The sequence below is a fragment of the Bufo gargarizans genome, chromosome 2 (genome assembly GCF_014858855.1).
Source record: "Bufo gargarizans isolate SCDJY-AF-19 chromosome 2, ASM1485885v1, whole genome shotgun sequence".
NCBI lineage: Eukaryota > Metazoa > Chordata > Amphibia > Anura > Bufonidae > Bufo > Bufo gargarizans.
The window spans coordinates 94,223,339-94,250,566 of NC_058081.1; the positions used below are offsets into that span (position 1 = coordinate 94,223,339).

Here is a 27,228-nt window from a genome sequence, read left to right on the forward strand (position 1 = left end):
AAGCCAAGGTGGTAATGGTCTGTCAACTTTGCCGATACACATATGTGCATGTTCTGAGGCAGTAAAAAGGGGGGCTTTCTGAGAATTTTTTTTTTCCACTGATGACAAATCCTCTGGGTAGGTCATCAGTATCTGATCGGTGGGTGTCCAACACCTGGGACCCCTGCCAATCAGCTGTTTGAGGAGGCATCGATGCTCACAGTAATGTCGCAGCGTTTTCTCAGCTCATCAAGCACAGCGCTGTACATTGCATGGCAACCCAGTGCCATTCACGTCAATTAAGCCGAGCTGCGTCTAGGCCATGTGACCGCCGAACGTGATGGCCTAGGCAAAGCCACGGCGCTACTGTGAGCACCAGTGCCTTCTCAAAACAGCTGATCAACACAGGTACGGGGTTTTGGACCTCCACCGATCTGATACTACTAGAAGATAGGTCATCACTTAAAATCTTGGAAAACCCCATTTGATAAACATGGCTATATGATGACAAACAGAGGTAAGGATCTTGTAAATGGAGGCCTGAGAGATGCTCATCAGCCAATCTTCCAAAGACTTTTTTTTTTTCTTTTTAATTTACAAAGTGCAAATCCAAACATTTTTGGAAAAAACACTTTGCTACAACAAAAAAATAAAGGAAAAAAAAATAAAAAAAATTATATATATATATATATATATATATATATATAACTGAAACATAAACATTTCTCCACTGAAAGCATTACATATGGAAACAGAAATAAAGGGTTGTCCATTTCTGAAACTGCACAGGGTTAAGTAGGACGTCTTTTTTGTACAGAGCCTGGCTTTGTGAACCAATAAAATCCCACACCGACCATCACACTCCATCATTTGCCGTTTCTTTGTCTGCTGCAGAGGAACACAATGAAATCCAGGCTTGTACCAATGCTAAATCTCCTCAAACACCCTCCAAGAAACCCTTTTTTTCTGCAGCAGCCAACACATAAAACAGCCTTGCATCGTGTCCCAGGAATTGGTCTCATGGAAGGGGCATATCCACCACACACACCCGGCTCATCACAATACAGTTACAAACCATATATCCTTTAATCCTATGCTTCAGTGTATCTTATATCTGAGCACTGCTTACAAGTACTCTTGATATAAAATTCTAGATTGTGTTTGCTGAAACCTACAGTGCAAAAGGGAGGGAAAAGGGGGAGGGGGGGGGGGTAATAGTAAAAATCACACCATAACACCAGAAGCATCGAGCTTTAACCCGTAGGAACAAGTCTATGATATTTAAAACAAAATCTGTAGTATCTATGGCAGAATCTGATAAAATGAACAGCCATTTAAAGCCTTCCTGACAAAGGAGTCAATGAAACCCTAAGGATCCCACTGCAATTAAAAGAATCACAATGCCCTCACATATTTAAAAGCGCGTGATTACTGGCGTCATGAAACCCTTTACTTTAACCCTTTCACACAATAACCTTCATTTGCTAACCCAAGAGAAGAGAGTAAACTAAACAGATCAACGAGACCCTAGTTCCTAGAAACCCAAGAACAATGAACAATAAGAGGCACTTACATTGGAATGATCCGGTGGAATTAAAACAGAAAAACAAAGAAAAACTGTAAAAATGAGGAAGCACAAGAAGGAAGAGAAGTCCTGGGGCTTTAAAGGACGTGAGAGTAGAAGTGGTGAGCAGGAAGCGGCTTATAGATTCAGCCTACACACACCTCACCCTCCCCCCTCCTAACAGCTGTAGGGGCCATTAGCCCTGTCAAACAGCACACGTACATTCTGCATACAGCACACAGGCTCGCTCTGCTGCAAATTTCGGAAAGAACGGTCGCTAAAAAACACAAACAGGCGGTCCTTCTCTCCATGGACAACAGCTATATGGCAGCAGAGGCAAAGGCAGCTTTCTCTGTCGCCCCGGTGGCCTTGCCGGTTGACTCTGCTCATTTATACAAACAGAGTAAGGCTGCAATTACTTTATCGTTCGGTGTTTTTATGTCTAAGATGACGCTTGCTAGCGGGAAAAGAAAAGCCGATTCTCTCCGCTGTTCCGAAACCGTTTGTTTTTGGCATGAAGTTTCACTTCTCCCTGGCATAGGGCATGAGGAAAGGCAGAGAGCGCTCCCATTCTTTTCCTGCTCTTAGTCCCCATCTCCCTGTATGATGTAATCTGGAGAGCACTGACAGATAAAGCGGAGTCCACCCTTCCACGGCTGCGTAAGGCTGTCTGCCAATCAGAGGCTGGGCATAGCTTCCGTAGCGCAAAGGGCAACACTTTCCACTACAATACTACCATAATTAGATGGTTTCCCGAAAGCGGTAGACCTACGGATTCTTATGCCAAGATCTTTCAATGGACCTGCTTGTAGAAGAACACTAGATACTATAAAGGTAAGGACATCCGGTCTATAGAACTCCAAGTTCAGTGCTATACGACCAATCCATTCCTTTTTTGACGAGTATTATAGCGATCACATAACCAGTTAAACACGGTCTACTCAGTTAGCTGAAAGTGAATGTGTTTGAAGGGCATGGCCAATATGTGAAATCCGTAGCATTCCATGCAGACAATAACTAACCATTCTTCATCCACAGGTCTAGCTCGTAAAGACAATCAATCGCCAACCTCAAATCATTTCAGAACTGCATATTTCTAGCAGAATACATCTACCACCTTTACTGAGAATCCTTTGATCAGGATACACACGCAACCCCAACCAATTAAACGGTCATTCGAGAATGCTGGCAGTAGTTCGAAAGCAATGGTAATTTGTTCAGGCCTCATGAAGTTGGCTGGAATGGGCATACATCCGATCCAGCAATCGCAAAAGAAAATCTAGGAAAATGCTTAACAAAAAATAAAAATAATAAAATTATATATAAATAGACCTCTATGTAAAAGTATTGATTTCTTCAGCTCAAGGAGGACACCTTGCCATCATCTAGGTGAATTGCAAAATGACCCGAGTCAAGTTGACAATAATACTTTAGGCTACTTTCACACTAGCATTTTGGCTTTCCGTTTGGGAGATCCGTTCAGGGCTCTCACAAGCGGTCCAAAACAGATCAGTTTTGCCCTAATGCATTCTGAATGGAAATGGATCCGCTCAGAAGGCATCAATTTGCCACCGATCAGTCTCCATTCCGCTCTGGAGGCGGACAACAAAAGGCTGACACAATCTGGCACAATAGAAAATGGATCCATCCCCCATTGACTTTTAATGGTGTTCAAGTTGGATCCGTCATGGCTATAGAATACAAAATACAACCAGATCTGTTCATGACGGATGCATGCCGTTGTATTCTGGTAACGGAAGCGTTTCTGCAGATCCATGGCAAATCCGCAAAAACCGCTAGTGTGAAAGTAGCCTTAGCGAATCATGGCCCCACCATTTAGAAACCTAAAGACCCAAACAGATGAAAGACCATTCTGATGTACTCTTCATATGTTTCCAGAGTAGTCAAAGCTAATAATAATGTTACTCAAAGATAATGATAGACTCCAATTAAAGAAGTTGTCTCACAAAGACATCCCTTCGTCTAGAAGACTAGTAGCGCCTACCAACCTCATGGCAGTGGTGGTGGTAATTCATTTGAGTGCCCCTTATAGGACACAGAATGGAACTGCTCTGGGAGACATGCTCCCAGTCCATGGATGGCCATTCACTTGAATGGCCTTCATGTAAGGTTATATTTCCCCTACATGAAGGGAAGAAGCAAAGGATGGGAGAAGTTGGAAACGAGAAAAAAAAAAAGGGGGGGGGGGGGGGGGGGGAGAAAACTTAATTTCTTAGCCGAATCACTAAGTTAGAAGGGAATCAACTTGTGGATCAAAAAAAGCACTTCCTTAGGTCTCTCTAAGGGTACGCCCACAATGGATATGCCCCAGCGGATCTGTGTTCGGCAAATCGGCGGTGCTTTAGGCTACTTCCACACTAGCGTTTTTACTGGATCCGGCAGGGTTCAACAAAAACACTTCTGTTTCTGATAATACAACTGTCTGCATCTGTTATAAACGGATCCGGTTGTATCATCTTCAACATGGCCAAGACTGATCCATCATGCACTCCATTAAAAGTCAATGGGGGACGGATCCATTTTCTATTGTGGCAGGGAAAACTGATCCCTATTGACTTGCATTGGGGGTCATACTCCGCATCCCAGGATGGAAAGCAAACTACAACATGTTGCGGTTTGCTGTCCGGTATGGGAACGCAACTAAACGGAACAGAATGCATTTTGGAGCATTCCGTTATGTTCAGTTCAATTTGTCCCCATTGACAATAAATCGGGACAAAGCTGAAAAGTTTTTTTCCCCGGTATTGAGCCCCTATGACGGCTCTCAATACCGCAAAACTAAAACGCCAGTGTGAAAGTAGCCTTAAAGTACCAGCAAAGTAGATAAAATATCATCGTAAATTAACCTCTGGTGTAGATGTTAAAATTCATGGGTGACACATTCCCATTTTATGATAGAGACTTTTTTTTCTAATCCGTTTGTTTTCCGATTGCAGATTGGCTAAGCTATTGTTAACAGTATTTAGAGATTTCCATTAGTAACTTTTCTGGGCATGCTCTGTGACCTGAGCAGATCTCCGGAGGGAGAAAAAATGAATGGCGGATTGTGTTTTATCTATTATATAGGTGACATAAGTCATTGTAATCCAGCCTATCATAAATGAGAGCTGTAAAAATTTAGAACGGAACAGTGCAAAATCTGCAGGATTAAGATTTTTCTTCTTTAAAGAGGACCTTTCACCTTGAAAAACATTGTGAACGAAGTATGCTGCCATGTAGAGCGGCGCCCGGGGATCTCACTGCACTTACTATTATCCCCGGGCGCCGCTCCGTTCTCCCGTTATGCCCTCCGGTATCTTCGCTCTGTAAGTTATAGTAGGCTGAGACTGCCCTTGTCCTGTGGGCGTCTCCTTCTCGTAGGCTGCAGCGCTGGCCAATCGCAGCGCACAGCTCACAGCCTGGGAGTTTTTTTTGTTCCCAGGCTGTGAGCTGTGCGCTGCGATTGGCCAGCGCTGCAGCCTACGAGAAGGAGACGCCCACAGGACAAGGGCAGTCTCCGCCTACTATAACTTACAGAGCGAAGATACCGGAGGGCATAACGGGAGAACGGAGCGGCGCCCGGGGATAATAGTAAGTGCACTGAGATCCCGGGGCGCAGCTCTCCATGGCAGCATACTTCGTTCACAATGTTTTTCAAGGTGAAAGGTCCTCTTTAAATATAGGCAGGGGTGGACATACCGCCTGTGCAGCCGGTTCGGTGCAGGAGGGGGCCCCTTATTACCGGCGGCAGGGGGAGCATTGTGGAAGAGCTCATATCTCTATATTCCCGCGGCGGGGTAGGGGAGAGGCGTCTCCCTTCCCCAGTCCTCTCATAGGCTGCAGACCTAGTGCCTATAACCTATCGGAGGCCGACACAGGCAGCACGATGATATCATCGCAATGCCTGAGCTGTACAGCGCGGGACACAGGCCGGAAGAGGCCTGCATCGCATCTCTAAAAGTGGCAAGGAGGCAAGTACAAGTGTTTATTCTTTTTATTTACGCTTTGCAAGGAGTCGTATCTGGCACTCATGGGGGCATCTACTGGGGGCCCTATCTTATGTACTGTTACACATGGGGGGGCACTATGGAGGAGGAGGAGCACTATGGGGGCCTATTTTAAATACTGACACACATAAGGGGGCACTATGGAGGGGGAGGAGTACTATTGGGGGCCCTATCTTATATACTAGCACACATGGGGGGCGGGGGGGGACTATGGAGGGTTGAGCAATATGGGGGGGCTCTATGTTATATACTGGCCCAAAAATGGGGGGCACTATGGAGAAGGGGGGAGAGCAGCACTATGGGGACATCTTCTGGGGCCCCATCTTATATACTAGCACACATGGGGGGCACTATGGAGAATGGGGGGATAGGAGCACTATCGCGGTCATTATATAGGGGCATTATACTGGCACACAATGTGCCAGTATAAAATGCCCCCATAATGTCAGGCACAATGGGGAAAAGGGGAGGCCCACTATCGGGACACAATATAGGAGTATTTTATACTGGCGCAAATTATAGGGCACTATGGAGACATTGGCTCAACTGGGAGCACTAAGGGTTTTTTGGGCACACAGTAGGGAGCATTGGCACACATTATGAGGGCACTATGGGGACATTGGCTCTACAGGGGGCACTTTTTTATACTGCCACCCAACAGGACATTTTTATGTACTGGCACACATTATAAGGTGGCACAATTATAAAGAGAATTATTACTATCATGGGCATTATGGTGGGCTTTATTACAGTTGAGGGACTATGATGAACATGAATACTAGTATGAGCACTATGGGAGCATTATTACCTCTGGGACACAGGGGGGACATTATTACTGTAGGGGCACTATTACTACTACCTGTTGTCTGATAGAAATAATGATCTATTGGTGGGACTTTGAGCACTAATACTGTGGGGGGCACCCTGGCATGGTATCAGCTTAGCACAATTAATTTTGGGGAACATTATGTTTACTCTATTAGGGGAGTATTAGGGGTGGCAGGATGGGGTGTTCAGAAGGTGGGAGGATGATGGAAAACTAGGAAACTAAGATGTCAAACTCTGCAGAGAGAAGAGATGGCTGAAAGAAATCATCATGGCGGTCTGGTCTGAAAGGAAAAGATGAGGACAGAGAACATCAACATCTACATCAAAGGAGACGTCACTAGATTTAAGAGGTATATGGACCTGTATTAGACTATCTTCACATCTGAGTTAGCGATTCTGGCAGGCACTTCCAGCAGAGAACAGCCTGCCGGAATGCCCCAGCACTGCTGGATGCAGACAGAATGCCCGCCGGCCACATTAACTATAACAGCATGCTTGAGTTTGTGTCCAGCCAATTCCTTGCATTCTTCGCCGAATCAGGTGGCCAGAGAGTAGTGGCGTGGGTGTGAAAGTAGCCTTAACCTGTATGTTTTGTATTGCTATAAGTAATGTTAAGACAGAATAGGTTAGATTGAGAATTTGGCTTTGGTGGGGTGGGGTGGGGGGGCTGGCACATTTTTTGCACAGGGGCCCTCTGCTGTCTGTGTCCGCCCCTGAATATAGGTATATAGGTCATTATAAAGGAAAATAAACTTAGAGATTCTCTAAAAATGTTTAAAGGGGTTTTCTGAGATTTTGAAACGGATGACCTATCCTTAGGATAGGTCATCAGTATCTGATCGGTGGGGGGTCCGACGCCTGGGACCCACGCCGATCAGTTGTGTGAGTAGGCATCGGCGCTCCTGTGAGCGCCGTGGCCTTTTTGCAGCTCACCAAGCACAGCACTGTACTTTGTATAGTGGCTAGGCTTGGTATTGCAACTAGTCCCCTATAACGTACGGCACTGTGCTCGGCGAGCTGTAAGAAGGCCGAAGCCAATTTATAAAAATTAAAAATAAACTTAGATTTTAATGCAGTCTCCGTACAACATTAAAACACATGGGCAGCGTGGAGGCAAAATTTGTAACAGCCGAAGTCTTGCAAGACTAATGTGAAATAATTTGGTATTCCTATCTGCAGCTTTAAAAACATTTTAAAATAGGAATTCAAAGTCTGGTCTGGTACTGGCTGGTACCTTGGTACCAAACCCGACTTCGGATTCCAAATTTAAAATGTTTTTAAAGATGCAGATAGGAATATCGAATTAATTTACACAAGTCTCACGAGACACCCATAAACTTAAATGTATTTTATTGGGATTTTATGTGATAGACCAACACAAAGGAGTATGTGAAAAGTGAAAATAAAATTATACATTGTTTTAAAAAATTTTAATAAATAAAAATCTGGAAAGTATGGCAGGCCTTTGTATTCAGCTCCCCTGACCACCTTTCGCTGCAATTACAGCTCGAAGTCTTTTGAGGTAGGTCTCTACCAGCTTTGCACATCTAGAGGCTGAAATGTTTTCTTTCCAAAATAGCTCAAGCTCAGTAAGATTGGATGGAGAACGTCTGTAAACAGAAATGTTCAAGTCTTTCCACAGATTCTCAAATGGGATTTAGGTCTGGACTTTGATTGCACCATTCTAACACATGAATGTGCTTGGATCTAAAGTTTCTAAACCATTCCATTGTAGCTCTGGCTGTATGTTTAGGATCATTATCCTGCTGGAAGGTGAACCTCCACCCCAGTCTCAAGTCTTTTGCAGCCTCTAACAGGTTTTTCTCCAGGACTGCCCTGTATTTAGGTCAATCCACCTTCCCATTCACTCTGACCAGCTTCCCTGTCCCTGCTAAAGAAAAGCATCACCACAGCATGATGCTGCCATCGCCCGGTTTCACGGTGGGGATGGTATGTTCAGGGTGATATGCAGTGTTATTTTTCCGCCAGTCATAGGGGGTCACTTATCAAACTGGTGTAAAGTAGAACTGGCTTAGTTGCCCATGGCAACCAGATTCCTCCTTTCATTTTCCAAAGGAGCTGTCTGAAATGAAAAAGGGAATCTGACTGGTTGCCCTGGGCAACTAAGCCAGTTCCACTTTACACAGTATGAGAATGATGACTATGGGCCCTCTTGGCTGCTTCTCCAAGCAGTGCTCTCCTGATGGAGCCGTCGGTGGATGGCCATGTCTTGGTAGGTTTGCAGTTGTGCCACACACCTTCCATTTTTGGATGATGGATTGAACAGTGCTCCGTGAGATGTTCAGATAGATATAGATATATATATATATATATATATATATATATATATATATATATATATACACATATACTATATATTTTTTTTTATTATTATTATTATTTTAAATATATACAGTACAGACCAAAAGGTTGGACACACCTTCTCATTCAAAGAGTTTTCTTTATTTTCATGACTATGGAAATTGTAGATTCACACTGAAGGCATCAAAACTATAAATGAACACATGTGGAATTATATACATAACACAAAAGTGTGAAACAATTGAAAATATGTCATATTCTAGGTTCTTCAAAAGTAGCCACCTTTTCTTTTGATTACTGCTTTGCACACTCTTGGCATTCTCTTGATGAGCTTCAAGAGGTAGTCACCTGAAATGGTCTTCCAACAGTCTTGAAGGAGTTCCCAGAGATGCTTAGCACTTGTTGGCCCTTTTGCCTTCACTGTGCGGTCCAGCTCACCCCAAACCATCTCGATTGGGTTCAGGTCTAGTGACTGTGGAGGCCAGGTCATCTGGCGCAGCACCCCATCACTCTCCTTCATAGTCAAATAGCCCTTACACAGCCTGGAGGTGTGTTTGGGGTCATAAATTATGGTCCAACTAAACGCAAACCGGATGGAATAGCATGCCGCTGCAAGATGCTGTGGTAGCCATGCTGGTTCAGTATGCCTTCAATTTTGAATAAATCCCCCACACCAATCACACCTCCTCCATGTTTCACTGTGGGAACCAGGCATGTAGAGTTCATCCGTTCACCTTTTCTGCATCGCACAAAGACACGGTGGTTGGAACCAAAGATCTCAAATTTGGACTCATCAGACCAAAGCACAGATTTCCACTGGTCTAATGTCCATTTCTTGTGTTCTTTAGCCCAAACAAGTCTCTTCTGCTTGTTGCCTGTCCTTAGCAGTGGTTTCCTAGCAGATAGTAGCAGACAGTCTACCATGAAGGCCTGATTCACACAATCTCCTCTTAACAGTTGCTCTAGAGATGTGTCTAGAACTCTGTGTGGCATTGACCTGGTCTCTAATCTGAGCTGCTGTTAACCTGCGATTTCTGATACTGGTTTCTCGGATGAACTTATCCTCCGCAGCAGAGGTGACTCTTGGTCTTCCATTCCTGGGGCGGTCCGCATGTGAGCCAGTTTCTTTGTAGCGCTTGATGGTTTTTGTGACTGCACTTGGGGACACTTTTAAAGTTTTCCCAATTTTTTGGACTGACTGACCTTCATTTTCTAAAGTAATGGTGGCCACTCGTTTTTCTTTACTTGGCTAGTTTTTTCTTGCCATAATACAAATTCTAACAGTCTATTCAGTAGGACTATCAGCTGTGTATCCACCTGTCTTCTCCACAACGCAACTGATGGTCCCAACCCCATTTATAAGGCAAGAAATCCTACTTATTAAACCTGACAGGACACACCTGTGAAGTGAAAACCATTTCAGGTGACTACCTCTTGAAGCTCATCAAGAGAATGCCAAGAGTGTGCAAAGCAATAATCAAAGCAAAAAGGTGGCTACTTTGAAGAACCTAGAATATTACATCTTCAGTTGTTTCACACTTTTTTGTTAGGTATATAATTCCACATGTATTAATTCATAGTTTTGATGCCTTCAGTGTGAATCTACAATTTTCATAGTCATGAAAATAAAGAAGATAGATATATATCCATCTATCATCTGTCTATCTCCTAATCCTGCTTTACACTTCTCCACAACTTTATCCCTGACCCGTGTGGTGTGTCCTTGGTTTTCACGATACTGTTTGATCACTTTATGTTCACTAACAAACCTCTGAGGCCTTCACAGAACAGCTGTAGTTATATTGAAAATAATTGCACACAGGTGGACTCTTTACTAATTAGGTAACTTCTGAAGGCAATTTGTCATACTAAATTTTATTTAGGGGTATCCCAGTACAGGGGAATACAAAAAGCATGCCACACTTTTCAGAGTTTTATTTATTAAAAATTTTGAAAACCACGTATCTTTTTCATTTCACACATACTTGCTACTTCGTGTTGGGCCGTGAAAAAAAAATGTGGAAAAGTTCAAGAGATATGATGAATACTTCTTTCTTTCTCTCTGTCTAAAAATATAAAATTATATATATATATCCCCAAAGGCATGAAAAGCCATTTCAGAAGTCAATTTGCCCTTGTGGATGATAGGATCTTCACATAGAAATTTGGTTGCACAGGTCTTTCCTGTTTTTTTTTTTTTAAGAGGACAGCTCTGAATAAATTCAACATGTGCTTGAAATGTGACATTCCATTTCACCATAGTATCAGGCAGAAAACTCCCCGGCCTTTAGGCCCTCTCCTGTCACCCCAGTGCACACATAATTTTGGACCCATGTTATCACGCATGGGTCAAACGTATTAAAATGGTCAAAAGCTAGGATTCTTTGCATCCCATTCGAATAACATAACCCCGGAGTAACAACACTAGTATCAGATCAATTAAACTGGGCAAAATGTTTTGTCCTATGCCAAACAGTAAAACATGATATTGTTCCATTTCTGTTCAACGTAATTATGTACTTCCCATGTCACCTAACAAGACGAAAAGGGCTAAGGGAGAGGTGACCAGTTCATAAGAGGTTAGGTGTACATTTTTTCCCTGTTTGTAGACCACAGGACTTGCAGCTCATGTTAGGAACATGAACTATTTGCTGCTAGTTGCTCTATTCAGATTACGCACTTCGGATCGGGAAGCTCCGATGAGGGTGGGGAAAAATGTGTTGTCATACAAGAGCACGTGCTCCTGCATCACACATGGCCAGAATTCATCAGAATAAAAGGACAAGTACCAGATTTAACCACAGGTCATAGTTCTAGCGCTGGAGGAAGAAAAATAAATTACGGTAAGTGAACAAAAGGTTGGGGGGATGGCAGATTAGGTTTTGAGCTGTAGCAAATAGTTAAGATACTACACTAGGCACAAGCAAGGCTATGAGATATTTGTTCTTCTAATAGCTTTACGTTCAGGCTCGTCGACTCCTAAAAACTTAGCTTTAGAGACTGGATTGTGATTTTTATAGGTTACATTTTAACAGTCTTAACATTCCAAGAGTAAAACAGTAACCTCCAAAAGTTAAAATTTTGAATCAGCTCCCCTACAGGAACCTTTAGAGGGTAACACAAGCCTAGTCAATGATTAACCCTTCTTTTCTAGGACTCACACCCACACTATCTGCCGGCAAAGTAACATGTGGTGAGGACTGGAAAATTTGTAACTGGCATGTAGACAGACCCAAGGCTGAAGTTCAAAAATGAAATATGCTCGCTCTTCATGTCACACTGAAAGCAGAAAGTTGCTCAGACTTTAAAAAAAATATTTTCTAGCAGGATGTCACATGCGGTAACCAGTATATCAGATAAAGGGCAAGGCACTACATGGAAATAATGAGATCAACACACAAAGTACGTTTTATTGGTTCCATTGGGTGGTAGAAGATTCAGGAATGTCTCTGGTGTGCACATTTAGCTGCACATACACATATGTGGGGTCAGGAGGAATCGCCAAGAGCCATCTGAAGTGTAGACCAGGTTTACACATAAGGGTAATATGGCACTAATAGGGCCTACATTCTACACTGGATGCAATAGTGTAGAGGACCTATATGGACCATGTCTGCACAGGTTTACACAAACAGCCACCATGTGCATTAGACCTCGAGTGTCAAGGAAACTGGCGACACCACTGGCAAGTCCTTTGTCATCCTGGTTTTTGACACTGTTGCTAGTCAATCATATCATATAAAACCTGTCCCACTACAAAAGTAACTTTACGTATAGATGTAAGGTGTACGAGATTGAATTATTTTGTAAACTGACTGCTCACTATAGCCAGAGGTGCATTCAAAATTCTTCTGGCTTCAGAGCTGAAATACTTTCTTGTTGGCTCTACATCTGCACAGTGCGTGCTCTGGGATTTGTAGTCTTCCCACCAGGCACTGTAAAGTAAATGATGTAGGAAAAGTGACCCACTGCCATTATTAGGGACATGTTCAACTACAAGCTCGAGCAGCCGTATCCAATGGGAACCAAAACCTTTTAAATGGTTAACTTTTTAATGTAAGCTAAATCCATCTACTTATTACATATCTGATCCTCTTGTGCCAAGTTACTATGGGTCCGCTGAAGAACGTTGCACATTTTATGAATGTTTGATCTGCTAAGCACAATGGGTACACTTAAATGCAAAAGCATTGTTCGTATGGGCATGTGACCAGTATACGTCTATCAGACGAGATGGTGTCTTAACAGCCGTTACTCCAATTATTTGGAACATAATAGTCACCAAGACAGGCTCAGTGGTGCAGAAACTGCTTACATAGTGACAGTACTTGAGAAAAGCTAAGTGCCGAGGCAAAGCTCCTGACACTAACACAAGTTGAAATTCCTTTGTGTTCCTATATATATGGGTTTACGGCTTAGCTCATGTCCGAGATCATCATAATTTAAGGACTTTGTTCTCCACAAACACAATGCAGTAAAATCACAAAATGCATCATTATTGTGACTGCAGAAACAGTGGAAAAAAAACAGCCGCAGCTAATTTTTACCCACTCAACAATATATAGCAAGTTAATCAGCGCTCATTTAAAGGGCTGTCATCAATGACAGATCTGGGACCCACACCTCTCCAGAATGGGGCCCCTGAAGTGAAGGGAGAGCAGCCACGCATGCACCGCCACCCTCAGTTAACTGCAATGGGAGTTCTGAAAATAGCCAAGCACTGGAGAACACGGAGGCTGTGCATGTGTAGTGTGCGGTCCACTTTAAGGGACCCATTCTGCAGATGGGAGCGGGTCCCAGAGCCAAGACCCACAGTTCTCTGGCATTAATATCATAACCTGGTGATATGCCGCCAATGTCCCAGATAGGTCCTTAAAGAGATATTCCTCAACATGGTCAGATAACTTCCCCAGCAGAACTACTGCACAAATGGTCAGACTGTTTGCATTATATACTTGTTGGCAGCACCTGCACTGCGTATACGGGCGATATGCTGCCCACAAAAGAATTTTCATGCCACCATAAAAGATCAGTTGAGAAACCAGTGCTTGTTCATTTGTCAGCTGATTTACATGCCATTTCCACAGCCATCCGGACCACAATTAAGAATTAACTATAAAGAATTCCACAAATCCACGTATGGACCCCTCACAACCCCCGGTTTACAACAAAAGAGGAAAACACAGCCTGCAACCTTTGGTCTACTAGAGATATGACTAGTCAGCTAATGTCTTGAGGCAGGAGTCCGAATCATAGTTCATACATCAACCTTCTGCTGTGCAGATACTCCCTTGCAGAAACCACCATATCTGGTTGCTCAGATAGCTCAGCTCAGGGGGTGTGTTATTTTGCCTTAGAGAATAGTGAATCTGAAGGTGTGACACCCTATAAATCCTCTTTGTCTCTTTAAACGATTTCGCTCTCCTCCTCCAGAACCACACCTGTTCCTGCAGACCGGTTGGGCAGGTCTACCTGTGCTGCAAGCACCTGCATGATCTGAACTCTTCAGCTGTGTCTTCCCTTTAAAAGCCAGCTGATGTAGAAGATTATTTAAAAGGCCATTGACACCTTTGGTCACGTTTGTATTGCACTGCAATAATGTAATAAAACATTTTCCAACTGGTTTTTATTAAACTTTTTTGCTCAGTTTGGCTTCTGCAGCTTGCATATATTCCGGTACATAGTAAGCTGCAGAAAGCCGTTCAGTTCCATCAGAACAGCTTTTCAAAGATTTATCAAAACTTGTGGATGGGAAAAGTTACTTCGTTGCCCATAGCAACCAATCATATTCTACTTTTCATGTTCCAATGGAGCTCCGAAACATGAAAGGCTGAAGTACAGGTGCTTGCACCAAGTCCTCCGAGTGACATTGGGGCTCTTGGAGGGGACTTTGGGCTCCTTCAGAATGGGCTCTTTTCAGAGGTAATTTGTTAAGAAAATCAAATTTATCAATATGCAAACTAAAGCATTCATATCTGTGGCAAAGGAATATTGTGCACATGCTATAAGAGATCTGGCAGACCCTATAAATGCATAATCTAGGCGACAGGATCCCTTTAATTAGTGTTCAACTTACCTGCTACGAGGCTGTCTTTTTAGGCTAGGTCTACACATCAATAAGTTGCGCGACAGAGAGGGCGCAACTACATTGCAACATTTGTCGCACCAATGTCTCACGACAATTTTTTATAATGGTACTCTATGGTGTCGCACTGGAACTCAAACGTTATGGAGCGCAGAACCTGGATTCCTTGCTAAAGACAATAAGGTTTCAATCCATAGCACTCCAAGTTTTTTGTTCACAACACCACTGCAAACAAAGGCAGTAGTGGCCGGCTGTCCATAGCAGGAAAATGGGCACCATGACACCAAATCTTCTGCCAAGTGCCTGGAACTGGTCCGGCCAGAGACAGAGGTGTGTAATGAAGATGCCACCTGTGTCTGAACGGTGGACAACAAAACTGAGGGAGCTGCTCGTGCTTGTGGGTGTATCAAAGGATTCCTTCCACTGGTGGTCTGAGCTGTTTGGAGCCTGATCACTATGTGTGCCCTCACATAACCACTGCCCCCGACACCTAACAGCTGGGTCAGAGCATCCTAGATGGCAAGCAATTCATTGAAACGGCAATCCTGCCTCCGATGATGTGCCCCCTCTCAAAAAATGTCAAATGGGCAATGTCTTAAAGTGTTGAAGAGACATGTCTAGCAGTCAATCTCCCACCAAGAGGTACAATACCCAGAAGTAACCTCTGAGAGCCTTTTTATAGAGCAGTGGGGGGGGAAGTGTAGTAAGAAGAAAAAAGGTATATACAGTATGGGATTGCTTTTGAAACAGGATTACAATCTATGCCTATACAGTGGGATATGTTGCAGCTTTCCGTCAGAAGTAAACGTCAGGAAATCCTCCAGATGTATACCCCCCCCCCCCCCACCCCCCCAATTTAGGCAGAAAACATGATGTGAACAGAACCTATACATATTACACCACTTCAAACTTTTAGTAAATTATTGTATTTCCCCCATCATATACCAATTCTGGAGCATTTTTATTTTCTCTGTTGCGCTGCTCTGCGATTTCCTTTAGAAATTTATGGATAAACTGACAACTAGGTGATACAAGTTGGGGGGTGTCGTGTCCCTACATACGATCCATGCTGACCGTACCAGCCTGTGTAAGAACACAACTCTTTGACAATGTGGAAAAGGTAACTCAATATTCAATTGATTCATACATTTCTAGAAGCAATAAAAGAGGGATGGCACACAAACCGTTATGGGCAGGTGTGGCACTGTTTTTGGATTAAGGCAGTCATGTTTTTTCCTGATCCTATACAACCACTTTAAGGGTACCTGCACACAAGTGTAAGTGAACGCACATAAGATCCACACAAATTTCCCTGCCAACTAATGTACCTTTTTTGGTGCGGATTTGATTTCACCACAGATCTCACCCTTCATTGGAAAAGGGTGGAATCCGCAGCTAAAACCACCGCAAACATATTTGACTTTCGGATTTGGAAATCCACAATGCAGGACAATTTCCACACAATTATTTTTTAAATAAACAACTGGGATTTGTGTAATTTCGTACACTTTGCTGGTACCTTTCTATGCTGCAGTTTTTCTGCACAGGAATCTGCGCAGAAGAGCCGCACATATTCTGCAACATGTGCAGGTGGCCTAAGGACATCTGTCAGATTTGTACCTATGAAACTGGCCGACAGGTCATATGTGCTCTTGGCAGCTGAAGGCATCTGTGTTGGGCCCATGTTCATAGGTGTCTGCACTGGTAAGAATTTTTTATATATGCAAATGAGCCTCTAGGAGCAAGGGGGCGTCGTCGTTACACCTAGAGGCTCCGCCCTCTCCAACTGCTGCACCCCAATTGACAGGGCCATGCGTGGTGTTGTTTACACTGCCTGGCCCTGTCAAGGTGCAGAGGGAGCAGAGCCTCTTGGTGTAACGGTAACGTCCCCGTTGCTCCTAGAGGCATATAATAAAAATCATCATTTTTCTCAGCAATGCTGGCACATAGGAACATGGGACCAACACAGATGCCTTCAACTTCCAAGCGCATTTGCAACATGCCAGTTTCATCAGTAAAAGTCTGCTGACAGATGCCCTTCAAGATAAGGAGCTGGTCCCAAGGTTATACAGAGAGTATAGAAGATCCACTTGGGCAGAATCTCCATAATGAAGGGTGAAAAATAACAGCTCCTTCACGATTACAGAAAAGAATGCAATAAATGCCCCAGTTCTATTACTACTGTACATCTATACTATAGCACTCACCTTCACAGGTCAATACTAGGTGGGAGAAGACGGAGGACAACTACCTGACTTCTCACTACAGCTCAGGTGGAGTCAAATGGCTTATTTATTTGCCGCTAGGATCATCTACATGAAGGTGCAGACATCTTTGTGCTGTTCAGACTCGCCCTGTGCTACAGACCTTCATCAGCGGCGTGACTGTTGCCGTGTTTTCCCAGCCCTAGAGACACAACAACTGCTGCACCTTGCTAAAGGAGGGTGTGGGGAGGAAGACATTTAGGATGACTATTAATATTCCAAGAACAGCAGAAGACAACCCCATTAGAAGAGACTTTAGAGCCAACCAATTGTCTCTACAGTCCATTTGTTATGGGCCGATTCACATATAGCCGATGAGACCCGATTCGTGATCGGTCCTTTATTGGTAATACAATTAAGAATGGATGTGGCCATGTTCTGGAGGATAGGCCCAAGGAAACCAAGTCATCCCTGGTCCATGACATTCCATTCGGAACACAGGATCCAAGAATATAGGAACATTAGGCTTAAAGGGGTTGTCTCAAAACCGTATAATTCTACTACAGCGTTGCAATAAAGGGGCTGTCTCAAGTCAGTAAATGGCAATCATCATCTAGAGAAAGTTAATACAAGGCAATTACTAATGTATTGTGATTGTCCATATTGCTTATATGTTGGATTCATTTTTCCATCACATTATGGTTATGACCACCCTGCAATCCAGCAGTGTTGGCCATGCACACTATAGGAAACCACACCAACCTGTGTGCACTCTTGCACCGGAGAGGCCGGCACCTTTTCTTATAGTGTACAAGAACGACCACCGCTGCTGGACTGCATGTTGGTCATAACCACGAAGACCTGCAGTGTATACTGTGATGGGAAAAAATAAATCCAGCCAACGAAGGAGGCAATATGGAAAATCACAATACATTAGTAAGTGCCTTGTATTAACTTTCTCTAGATGATAAATGCCATTTACTGACTTGAGACAGCCCCTTTAATGCAAAGCTGTAGTAGAATTATTTCTTAGAAGAGAGAACCTGTACATTATAATAAATTACAACCATGCTTTAGATTGGTACTTGGGGTAAATTGAGGAGCTTGCACCATCCTGCAATTTCTGAGCTTACATGGTTAAAGGCGAAAGCAGGCAAATATAACCTTTAGATAAAGCATTTTCCATCCTGTATAGTATAACGGACAGATAGGAGCCTAAATGTCGGCCTGTGGCTCCCCAGACCGGCAGAGAGGACTATTGACTACACTCTGTTACATCACGGTGTGAATGCGGGAGCAGAGAACTTTTTTCCCCCCGGCCATTATCTTTTGGTAAGCGGTCGAAGTCATTCTGCAGGCCATCACAGTTTTGCTTCTACTGTAAGTACGTGCAAGCGGGGAAACTGCGCGTTCTCCTCTGATGTGACGTATGAGGGATGCGATGTTTGTAAACTACAGAGACACGTGACTTAGGGATCTGTGACTCCGCCAGAGACTAGAAAAGCAAGGTCTGCCTGCCAGAAGAGGGGCGGTGAGGAGAGGTTTCCTAGAAAGAAGATGAGGCCCCGTGGTTTTCGCACAGAACGGAAAAAGCAGCAAATAGGTACGCGCAAAAGCTATTTTTACACGCTACGTCTAACTCTAGAGCAACCTGTTGCCTGCATTAACTCCTTATGCACATAAGCACATAAGCAAGGCCCGGCAGTAACGGCTTGTTTTGTAGAACGTAATACGAGTTCCTGTACAAATTTAGCCCTCGGGTCCCATAATTGTGTCAATATCTGATGGGAGGTTTGCTCTGGCGTTTCTCTTTTGCTTTGGTGCTGGACTCGCTCTTCCTGTAGCGTATACTATATACTACACATATACCACAAATACGGCTGTGGGAGAATGCAGACTCCTCGGTGGCAATGCCCTCTTCACTACAACACAACAGATTTATGGTCCGGGTTTAAAATATATATACGCATCATGAGCTGGGTTTCTGCCATTACCACGCCCGGTGGTCACATGCAGTCATTAGATCAGGTAAGTTAATGTGAGGAAGGTAGCTGGCGTGTAAGTGCTGGCCATACAGACAAGAGGAGTAGCATACAAGGTGCGATGACGTCAAGAGTGATACATGTGGGAAAATACTAGAGTAACAGAGATGAATGGAGGTCCACGTTGCGCTACTTCCACCCCTGTGAGTGCAGTATGTCCCGCGTGTACTGCAGAAACAGAGGCATGGAAAAAGGGGGCTCACGCTCAGTATGCACAATGCTGAGTCAGCGTTACGTATCCCATGAGGCGGCACAAGTGATGCAGCAGAAGACCCCCGCATCCACCCAAAATGACATTTCAAAAAGCCACTCCTTCAACGGGAAAAACCCTAGAGCCACCGCCTTGCCGATTTAGTTACAAGTTCACACGCGGACCACAATTACCACGCGCACAACACGTGTTCAGGATAGACACTGTACGTCACGCCACAGTTAAAGGGACACATTCCATTCTACTTGGCACCAGCACAACACACTTCCTTTCCTTTAGCGAATTTAAAAAACCTTCTGTGCAGAGACGTAATTACACCCAAAAATGTAACCACAGTGAGAAGCAGAGAACTTAAACACCCCCTCCCTTTACCGGTAAGTAACTGCACTTATGTATACCGACTATCCGGTAATTGGGTGCATTGGGATCATTTTATTAGCTATATTCTGTCAAGTGAAACGCGCAAGATTACATGAAGGGGTTAATTTGTACGTACCGTCACAGTCGGCGTTTCTCCATTCGGCAGAATGTCGGAGCTGTCCTCATTTACAACCTGGAAGGAGATTTAAAAATAAAAAATATATATATATATATAATCTATAAATAAAATAAATAAATAAAAACAATTAAAGCTGTAAAAAGGTAAGGAAGCGAAAAGCCGGAGTATTAAGGGCGAGATGTCCTATCCCTCAAACCCTGCGTCTGGGGTCCTTGGCCGGATGCCGAAGGAAATGGGATTTAAATGATATGTTTACCCGGCTCCCACAGACCACAATGTCTAGGTGTCCCTAGCAAATATGAAAGCGGACAGACAGAACAATAACCTTTTGTGTAAAAGGATCTGGCGACAAAATCCTAAACACAGTTGATTACCAGCAGCCATTTTAGGTCTGCTCCTATAAAGACACTGGTGCAATGGCTTTTTTTTTTTTATGAACTCCCTCCCTCTTCTTTTCTGCCAGACGCTGGGATCATTATCATAAGACGGCAGCTCTTAGTACCTCTCCTACCCCCAACACATGATATGTGACATGCCCCCTCCCTGTCTCACTTGCAGTAGTAGGGAGTCCGAGGCACAGGGAGTGGGGAGGGGTGGGGGCTGGGTTCTGTAATGCCGGATTTTTTTTTTTTTTTTGAGATCTTAACAGGGAGAGCAGACCATGTGGTTTCCCTCCCAGCAATTCAAGGCTGCTGGAATCTGCGGACTGGACTACAGGGAATGAGCGGCGGAGCTGTCAAATTGGGAGGGTGGGGGGGGTTAGCGACAGAAAATCAATCTGTATGGACTTGCTACATGCACAAATAAACGTCCGCGATGGCGCGGGTTTCCTCCATCTGTTAGGTTTTTACATTTGCTGTAAGAGTTGAAATCACTTACATGTAACCTATACAGCAATGTCCTTGTGCAAGAGCTCTGTACACAGACATACATGGCCCACGCTATATCTGACAATGGCATAGCTAATGACAGGATCCTGCACCCAACTTCGACAGTAATCTCACTAGAATTCTATTCATGCCCCTCGTCCTTTGACATCATTCCATTTAATTAGATTTAAACCCCCCCCCCCAAAAAAAATTTTTTTAGGGGACCTATGGTACGACGTTGAAGAACAGCAATTCAAAAGGGTTAAAAGACTAGATTACACTGTAAACACGAGGCTAGCCTTTCTACATCAGGAAATGCCAATTCGCTACAAAAAGGGTTAACTTTAGTGGGTGGCGCGACCAAACCTTAAACTCTGTCAGAGCCAGCTCTTTAAACTGCGGAAGTATGTAACCTGCGCTCTGCCAAGGCTGACAGCCTGGCATTTGCAGGGTTAAAGCCATACGTGAAGAAACAGGAAACCCTTCTGAGAAGGATGTTCTGGGTGTGTTAGACAAGAGGCACCATCTTCTCCAGGAAGCCACCATATAGGCTTGTGGCCGTGTGTTCACTGGCATGCTTACGGCATTACATATAGGAAGGAAGATCGGCTGTGTATAGCCCGGCCTTTTACAACTATGAAGCTGAATAACGCTAGGTCGGGATGACCCAAAACGAATCAATCCCAAAATGGAAATGGATTTTTAACATTTCACGCATCTGAATTGTGTGCGCCGGCTTCTTAAAGGAACTATGGAAGATCGTGAAAAATCGTTCTTGCTAGTCTTGATATGCCAAGGGTACGGCTGCTTTAAGAATTTTATATAATAGTAAAAGAGATCATCATGAAGCAAAAGAATAGCGGGTCTGGTCTCCTACAATGCAAGAAATAAGGGCTAAACGTATTAAAGGGCTTGCCTTGGAAAACATTCGCCTTGTATGACCTCTGCTACTGAATAAGTGGTGTGTAGCGGTACTAGCGGCACACCTCCAGCTTGGATTTCAATGAAGTAGAATACAAAAACCACGTGAAGAACCCTACAATATAAACCTGTTGATGGCCTCCTTGGACATATTTAGGGTCGGTGTTCTTTAATGACTCTTCAAGCAAGCGTTACAATTAGGTAACGGTTTTGTATTGTTGGACCTGATTTGGCCAATACTACAAGTTTGATAAATGAGGTTCTCCACTTGGCTACCTCCACCAACAAGGCCCACCTGGATTCCACCAATTATGCTTTTAAAGGTTATGCAGATAGGAAGAGACCTGTCAATCAAGCAGAGCCGTACGCGGACAAGCTAAAGGCACCCACCTCAGATGATGTTCTAAGGATTTAAGATTATGCTCTCTCTGAAATGTAGTCCTTTATAATCAACGGGTCTGTCAGCATTTCATGGTGCCTGCAGTAAGGACAGCATGAACACGACAATCTATTCACTTTAGACCTCATGGACATGACCGCACTTTCAGTCAGCACTGGAACAGAATTTTTTTGCAGATTGAATGTGGACCCATTTATTTCTATGGGGCTGCACAAGGTGTGGACAGTGCACAGATGTCATCCGTGTGTGGTCCACATCATTCAGCCGTGCTGCAACCTCTAGAATGTCTCTTATACTTGTCTGGATTTTGGGGGTTCTCTCTCTACTTGGGGAGAGAACGCCTTAGTCGGCGTGAGGAGACTTCTAAACCATACATGCTCCTCTGGAATTCTGGGGAAAAGATGCAAATGAGCTCTTAACAAGCTCTGCCTCTAATGCCACCAGATGTAAGGCAGCTATCCTAGAAGTCAATGTTCAACCTTTTAAATAGGCCTTCAGACATGAGTCAGACATTAAATAAGCCAGCACCTCATTTGCAGACAGCTGTTTCGGGGCGATTGCCTGTTTTGCGGACAACGGGCATTTCTACAAAAGGGCCTGCGAAAGGTGTGGGATGCACACGGACCACATTCATATTTGGCAGATCCGGAATTGGCAAACCTCAAAATGTATAGAGTTGTGTGCAGGAGGCCTTAAGCAGCAGAACCAAAGGATGAAGAATACACCAAAAATTCAGTAATAAAGACAGTAGAGTGATAACTAGAAATCTAACTTCCCGTCAAGTGCTCTTATACAAGCATTTTATGGTGTACAAAGCAAGCGATTGAGACGGTAGATATCTAGGAATTCTTTGAAAGTTTCCTTTGTCTAGAGAGGAGCAATTCATAGCCTCTGCACTACTTGTTGACACTTGTCCCATCTAGGTAACGGCACTTTCTATAAACCCTAGGTGTGCACATGTCTAAAGCCAGCCATATAAACATGCATGCCCATCTCAGGTAAGTCAATATTTCAATAGGGAGAAAAAAAAAATATCTGGCCAAGACCTCAGTATAACAAAACTATATCCGTTATACTCAACTCTACAAGACTGAGCCTCCTTTATCAAGGAGCATCTGCGGTTGGAGATAGAACAAGAGTCTAAAGGCTGCATTACACAGCCCGATGTGGCAGACGATTGTCAGGAGGTAAGCGTTCCCTCCCGGCAATCATCTGCTATTACATGCAGAGATCTCCTCTACAGCACATGGAGTAGCAATCATTACGCTATCGCTCGTTTCCATGCTGGATAATGGTTTGCGGGTGGCAGATCCTGATTAGACACCAAGATCTGCTGCCTGCAAATGATACATTTTTAACATGTCTAAAGATTTGGATTGCCCAATGAATCGGCAGCAGTATTACACTCCAAGATGATCGCTAACGAGTGATCATCTGCCAAAAAAATAAAAAATATATATGTCATCAGGCGTAATACAGGCTTTAAACACCTTAGATCCTCAGCTCGTCTGTTTGAAATTTGTGGGTTTGGCCAACTTTTAATGTGTAGGCCAGTTTAATGCACTGTACACACAATGGATAGGCAGCGATGCCAGTCGATCCTCCTTTATTCCTGTTGATTACAAGCAGCACGTCCTTGATTACACAGGGCGATGTGTGCCAATAAGCGGGCACCTCATTCTGATGAAAGATGCTCATTAGCCGACAAACGAGTGTTTGCTCGTTTATCGACTGATCAGTTGCTCACTTATCCGTCCTAATTATCGGGAACTAACCCGTTGCCGATAATTGGCTCGAAAAATCATGTGCTCTAATAGGCCCTAACTGCTGGAAAGAAAGACTGCTGCAAAAGCCAACACCACAAACAGGCACCCTGCCCGGTTCAAAGTCCAGCAGACCATACTATAGGTGCAATAAACGGCTGTTGACAAGCAGCAAACACAGAGCTGTGTACCATGGGGCATGTCGAACACTACCCAAACCTTCATAGCAAATTCTTCCCCATTATAAATACAATTACCTGAACAATATTTACACTCCTTCCTACGCTGGATAAATAGATGCAAGATAAACTGACCCTAAAAACAATGAGTATAAGTCTACTTTTACACTGGCGTTTTGGCTTTCCGTTTGTGAGGTCCGTTCAGGGCTCTCACAAGTGGTCCAAAACGGATCAGTTTTGCCCTAATGCATTCTGAATGGAAAAGGATCCGCTCAGAATGCATCAGTTTGCCTCCGATCAGTCTCCATTCTGCTCAGTCTGACTAAACTGAGCCAAACGGATCCGTTCTGATAAACAATGTAGGTCAATGGGGCTGGATCAGTTTTCTGTGACAATAGAAAACCGATCCGTCCTCCATTGACTTTCAATTGCGTTCAAGACGGATCCGTCTTGGCTATATTAAAGATAATACAAACGGATCTGTTCTGAACGGATGCAGGCGGTTGTATTATCTTAACGGATCTGTCTGTGCAGATCCATGACGGATCCACAAACGTAAGTGTGAAAGTAGACTAAAGGGTAGGTTCACTGGTTCCGGCCTAGCTGAATACGGTCATTTACTAACGGACCCCATTGACCAACAGGATTCAGCCGCTTTCTGGCAAAATGCCGCCTTTTGGCCAGACAAAAACCATTGCATGCATTGTTTTTTGTCTGGCTGAAAACTGGCACCTATGCTGGATCTAGTTAAACAGAATGAACCAACCCAAACTATCCAGTATAACGCCTAGTTCACACATCCATGTCGTGGTCAGTGATTTCCATCTGTGATTTTGAGCCAAAACCAGGTGCGGAGCAGATCTTTTGCTTATACCTTATGTCTGTGGAGGCTCCAATCCTGGTTTTGGCTCACAATCACTGATGGAAATCACCGACGTGTGAATGAGGCTTAACGCTTTTAAAACAAAAGAAATCAAATAACCTACATATAGGCTGTGATGATACAAAGTTATTGGGTTCCGTGAAAGTGGCTCCTTAGCGTTTGACTCATTTGGACAACAGCTATTCCTCCCGATACCCATATGCACATGTATGCTCAGGCGTGCACGTGTTCTCAATGGGGAGATGTGGCCCACCTCCCATTAGAACAAAGGATTGGGTATGTTGAAATTCAACATGCCCAAACCCACTTTCCCAGGGAGAGTGAGGTCTCCTCCATACACATCAGATGTCTGGAAAGCTGGTCCTGCCAAAGTCAGCATGTTCAGTCAACATTAAAGTGTATGGACTCCATAAGAATTTTCAAACAAAATTGGCAAAAATAAATAAAAATAAGTCACAGTAACAGTTTGGCAATACAAGTGGACATACTATAATAATAATAATAATAATAAAAGTGGATATAATAAAATTGGAAGCGTCATGCCAGGGACAGACATGCATGGGGCCTTTTAGGCAAGGGTGGTCCACACCACATTAAAAAAAGGACACCAAAATTCACTTGGCTCAACATTACTGATGTATTCTATGTTATGAAGGATTGACCAGAGAGACATAGAAACTGATAAATCCTTGGTTAGATTCGAACCCAGGACCCTAATGCTGCAAGGCACTAGTGCTAACCGCTAAGCCCCCCTCTTGATAAATTAGTTGAGAAATAGCAAAGAGCCTACACACTATTCTTACACAGGGGCCCTCTACTGCCTATATATCCACTGGTCATGTGCTACAGTGCAATGACAAGACCCGACCCAATAAACAGGGGATGTCTGTTAACCACTTTACAACCTGCAAAAGTCTTGCTCTCCATTGTAGCCGTATGTGAACACTAAAAACCGACCACAGATTAAAGATTTTGGGTTGGCCATCTAGATGACCAACACAGCAAGTTACAATCTCTGCTGTGATCTATAAGCTTGTCATGGCTGTAATTAACGTGCACACCTTTTCTTTCTGGCACAAAAAAAACCCCAAAAAAACCCTACCAAGAATTGCCAAATGCACCCAATAGTGACTGAAAGGATCCAACACGGCTTACCAAACTTTTCACAGATATTGCTTTCCAGCTATGGTGCACATACAAGTGTATGTATATGTGTAGACCCGTGCTTTCAAAAGATAAAGTGGAATTCAATATTGTTTGCTCTTGATGGCAACCATAAAGTGGAAGCAAATGTGGTCCTCAATTTCTGAATACAAGCATAAGAGGCAGCTGTATATTGGTGAAGTCATCAAGGTCCTTCTACTTTACACATTTAAGGCAACCAAGTCATGCTTCTTCCTATTACATAAACCCAGAAAGCCCATTAGCTACAAGAGAGTTAAGATATCCCATGTCGATAAAAGGAAAATAACCAAGGTTCAGTAGGTCCTAGCTGTCACATCAGTGTGTGTGGGGTGGACTCCACACTGAACACAGGAGGGAAGTGTAACAGTAACTGGGCCTGGAAACTATGGAAGAAACAGGTCACCTAGACAAACCTAATCCAGGCTCTGACTACCTATCAATATGAATAGACCTTGAAGGTAGGAATATTCATAAGCAGGATACCTAGGCCCTGATTTCCCTATAAGGCCCTGGAATAAGTATAGGACCAGAGACAACCCATTCCTCCCCAGATGGACGAATGGAAGTCTCTGTCTCAGGCCTAGATACAACAGGGAATATAACATATACAAACAACCGTGACACTTAACTTCTGTAGAGATGGAAGAACAGGAACACCAGCTCGGATCTCACACCAGCTCAGCCAAACCCAAATTAAGCTATCAACCACAGACTCAGAAGGGTGGGGTGAGACTATAAAGGGTAGAAGTGATGATCACTGAGGAACAGCTGAGAAAAGGGAAGTGGTCATTAACCCTATCAACACTGAATCAAGAGAAATCAAGGAGGCTGTTGGATTCCTCCACGCTCAGCCAATCTCCTTGATTTCCTGACAGTCATCTGAGGGACCGTGACACTAGCCTTGCACAATACATGCATGGGTGTGTACATTGTAATCTCATCATAAAACATATGCATATACTGTAGTCATTATTTCTTATATTCTACAACAGGAATTACAGCATTGATAACAGAAGTATTGGTGGGTTTACACCTTAACGCAAATCTAAGCAACAGTGTTTTGGCAAACAACGTATATATACCAGCCCAACAGGTCTCCAATGGCGGGACTCAGCAATATTCTATGGTTTTCTTTCACATCCATTTGCCAATAGCATACTTTGTGCCACGCAAGAATGTCTTCCATTGGTTCTGCTGCTTAACTTGGCTGCAAGTGTTAACATTTCTTTAAAAAGATTCGTCAACTCCAAGTAACACAAGACAACGACACATTGATCAATGGTTCCA

General features: G+C 43.7%; 1 protein-coding gene across 7 annotated transcripts in view; it reads right to left on the minus strand.

Moving 5' to 3' along the window:
- Window positions 1–27,228, minus strand: part of TET3 (tet methylcytosine dioxygenase 3) — a 72,703-nt gene that overhangs the window by 35,029 nt on the left and 10,446 nt on the right. For 2 of the 7 annotated variants that reach the window (XM_044279311.1, XM_044279313.1), the window contains exon 3: window positions 19,739–19,795. The exons of 1 other annotated variant lie outside the window; for it this stretch is intronic. In XM_044279311.1, the coding sequence (XP_044135246.1) occupies window positions 19,739–19,795 (57 nt within the window). Of the gene's footprint in view, window positions 1–1,552; window positions 2,215–19,738; window positions 19,796–20,066; window positions 20,181–20,243; window positions 20,321–27,228 lie in introns of those variants that run through there. 4 more of the 7 variants (XM_044279318.1, XM_044279316.1, XM_044279315.1 and 1 more) reach the window with 4 other exon arrangements.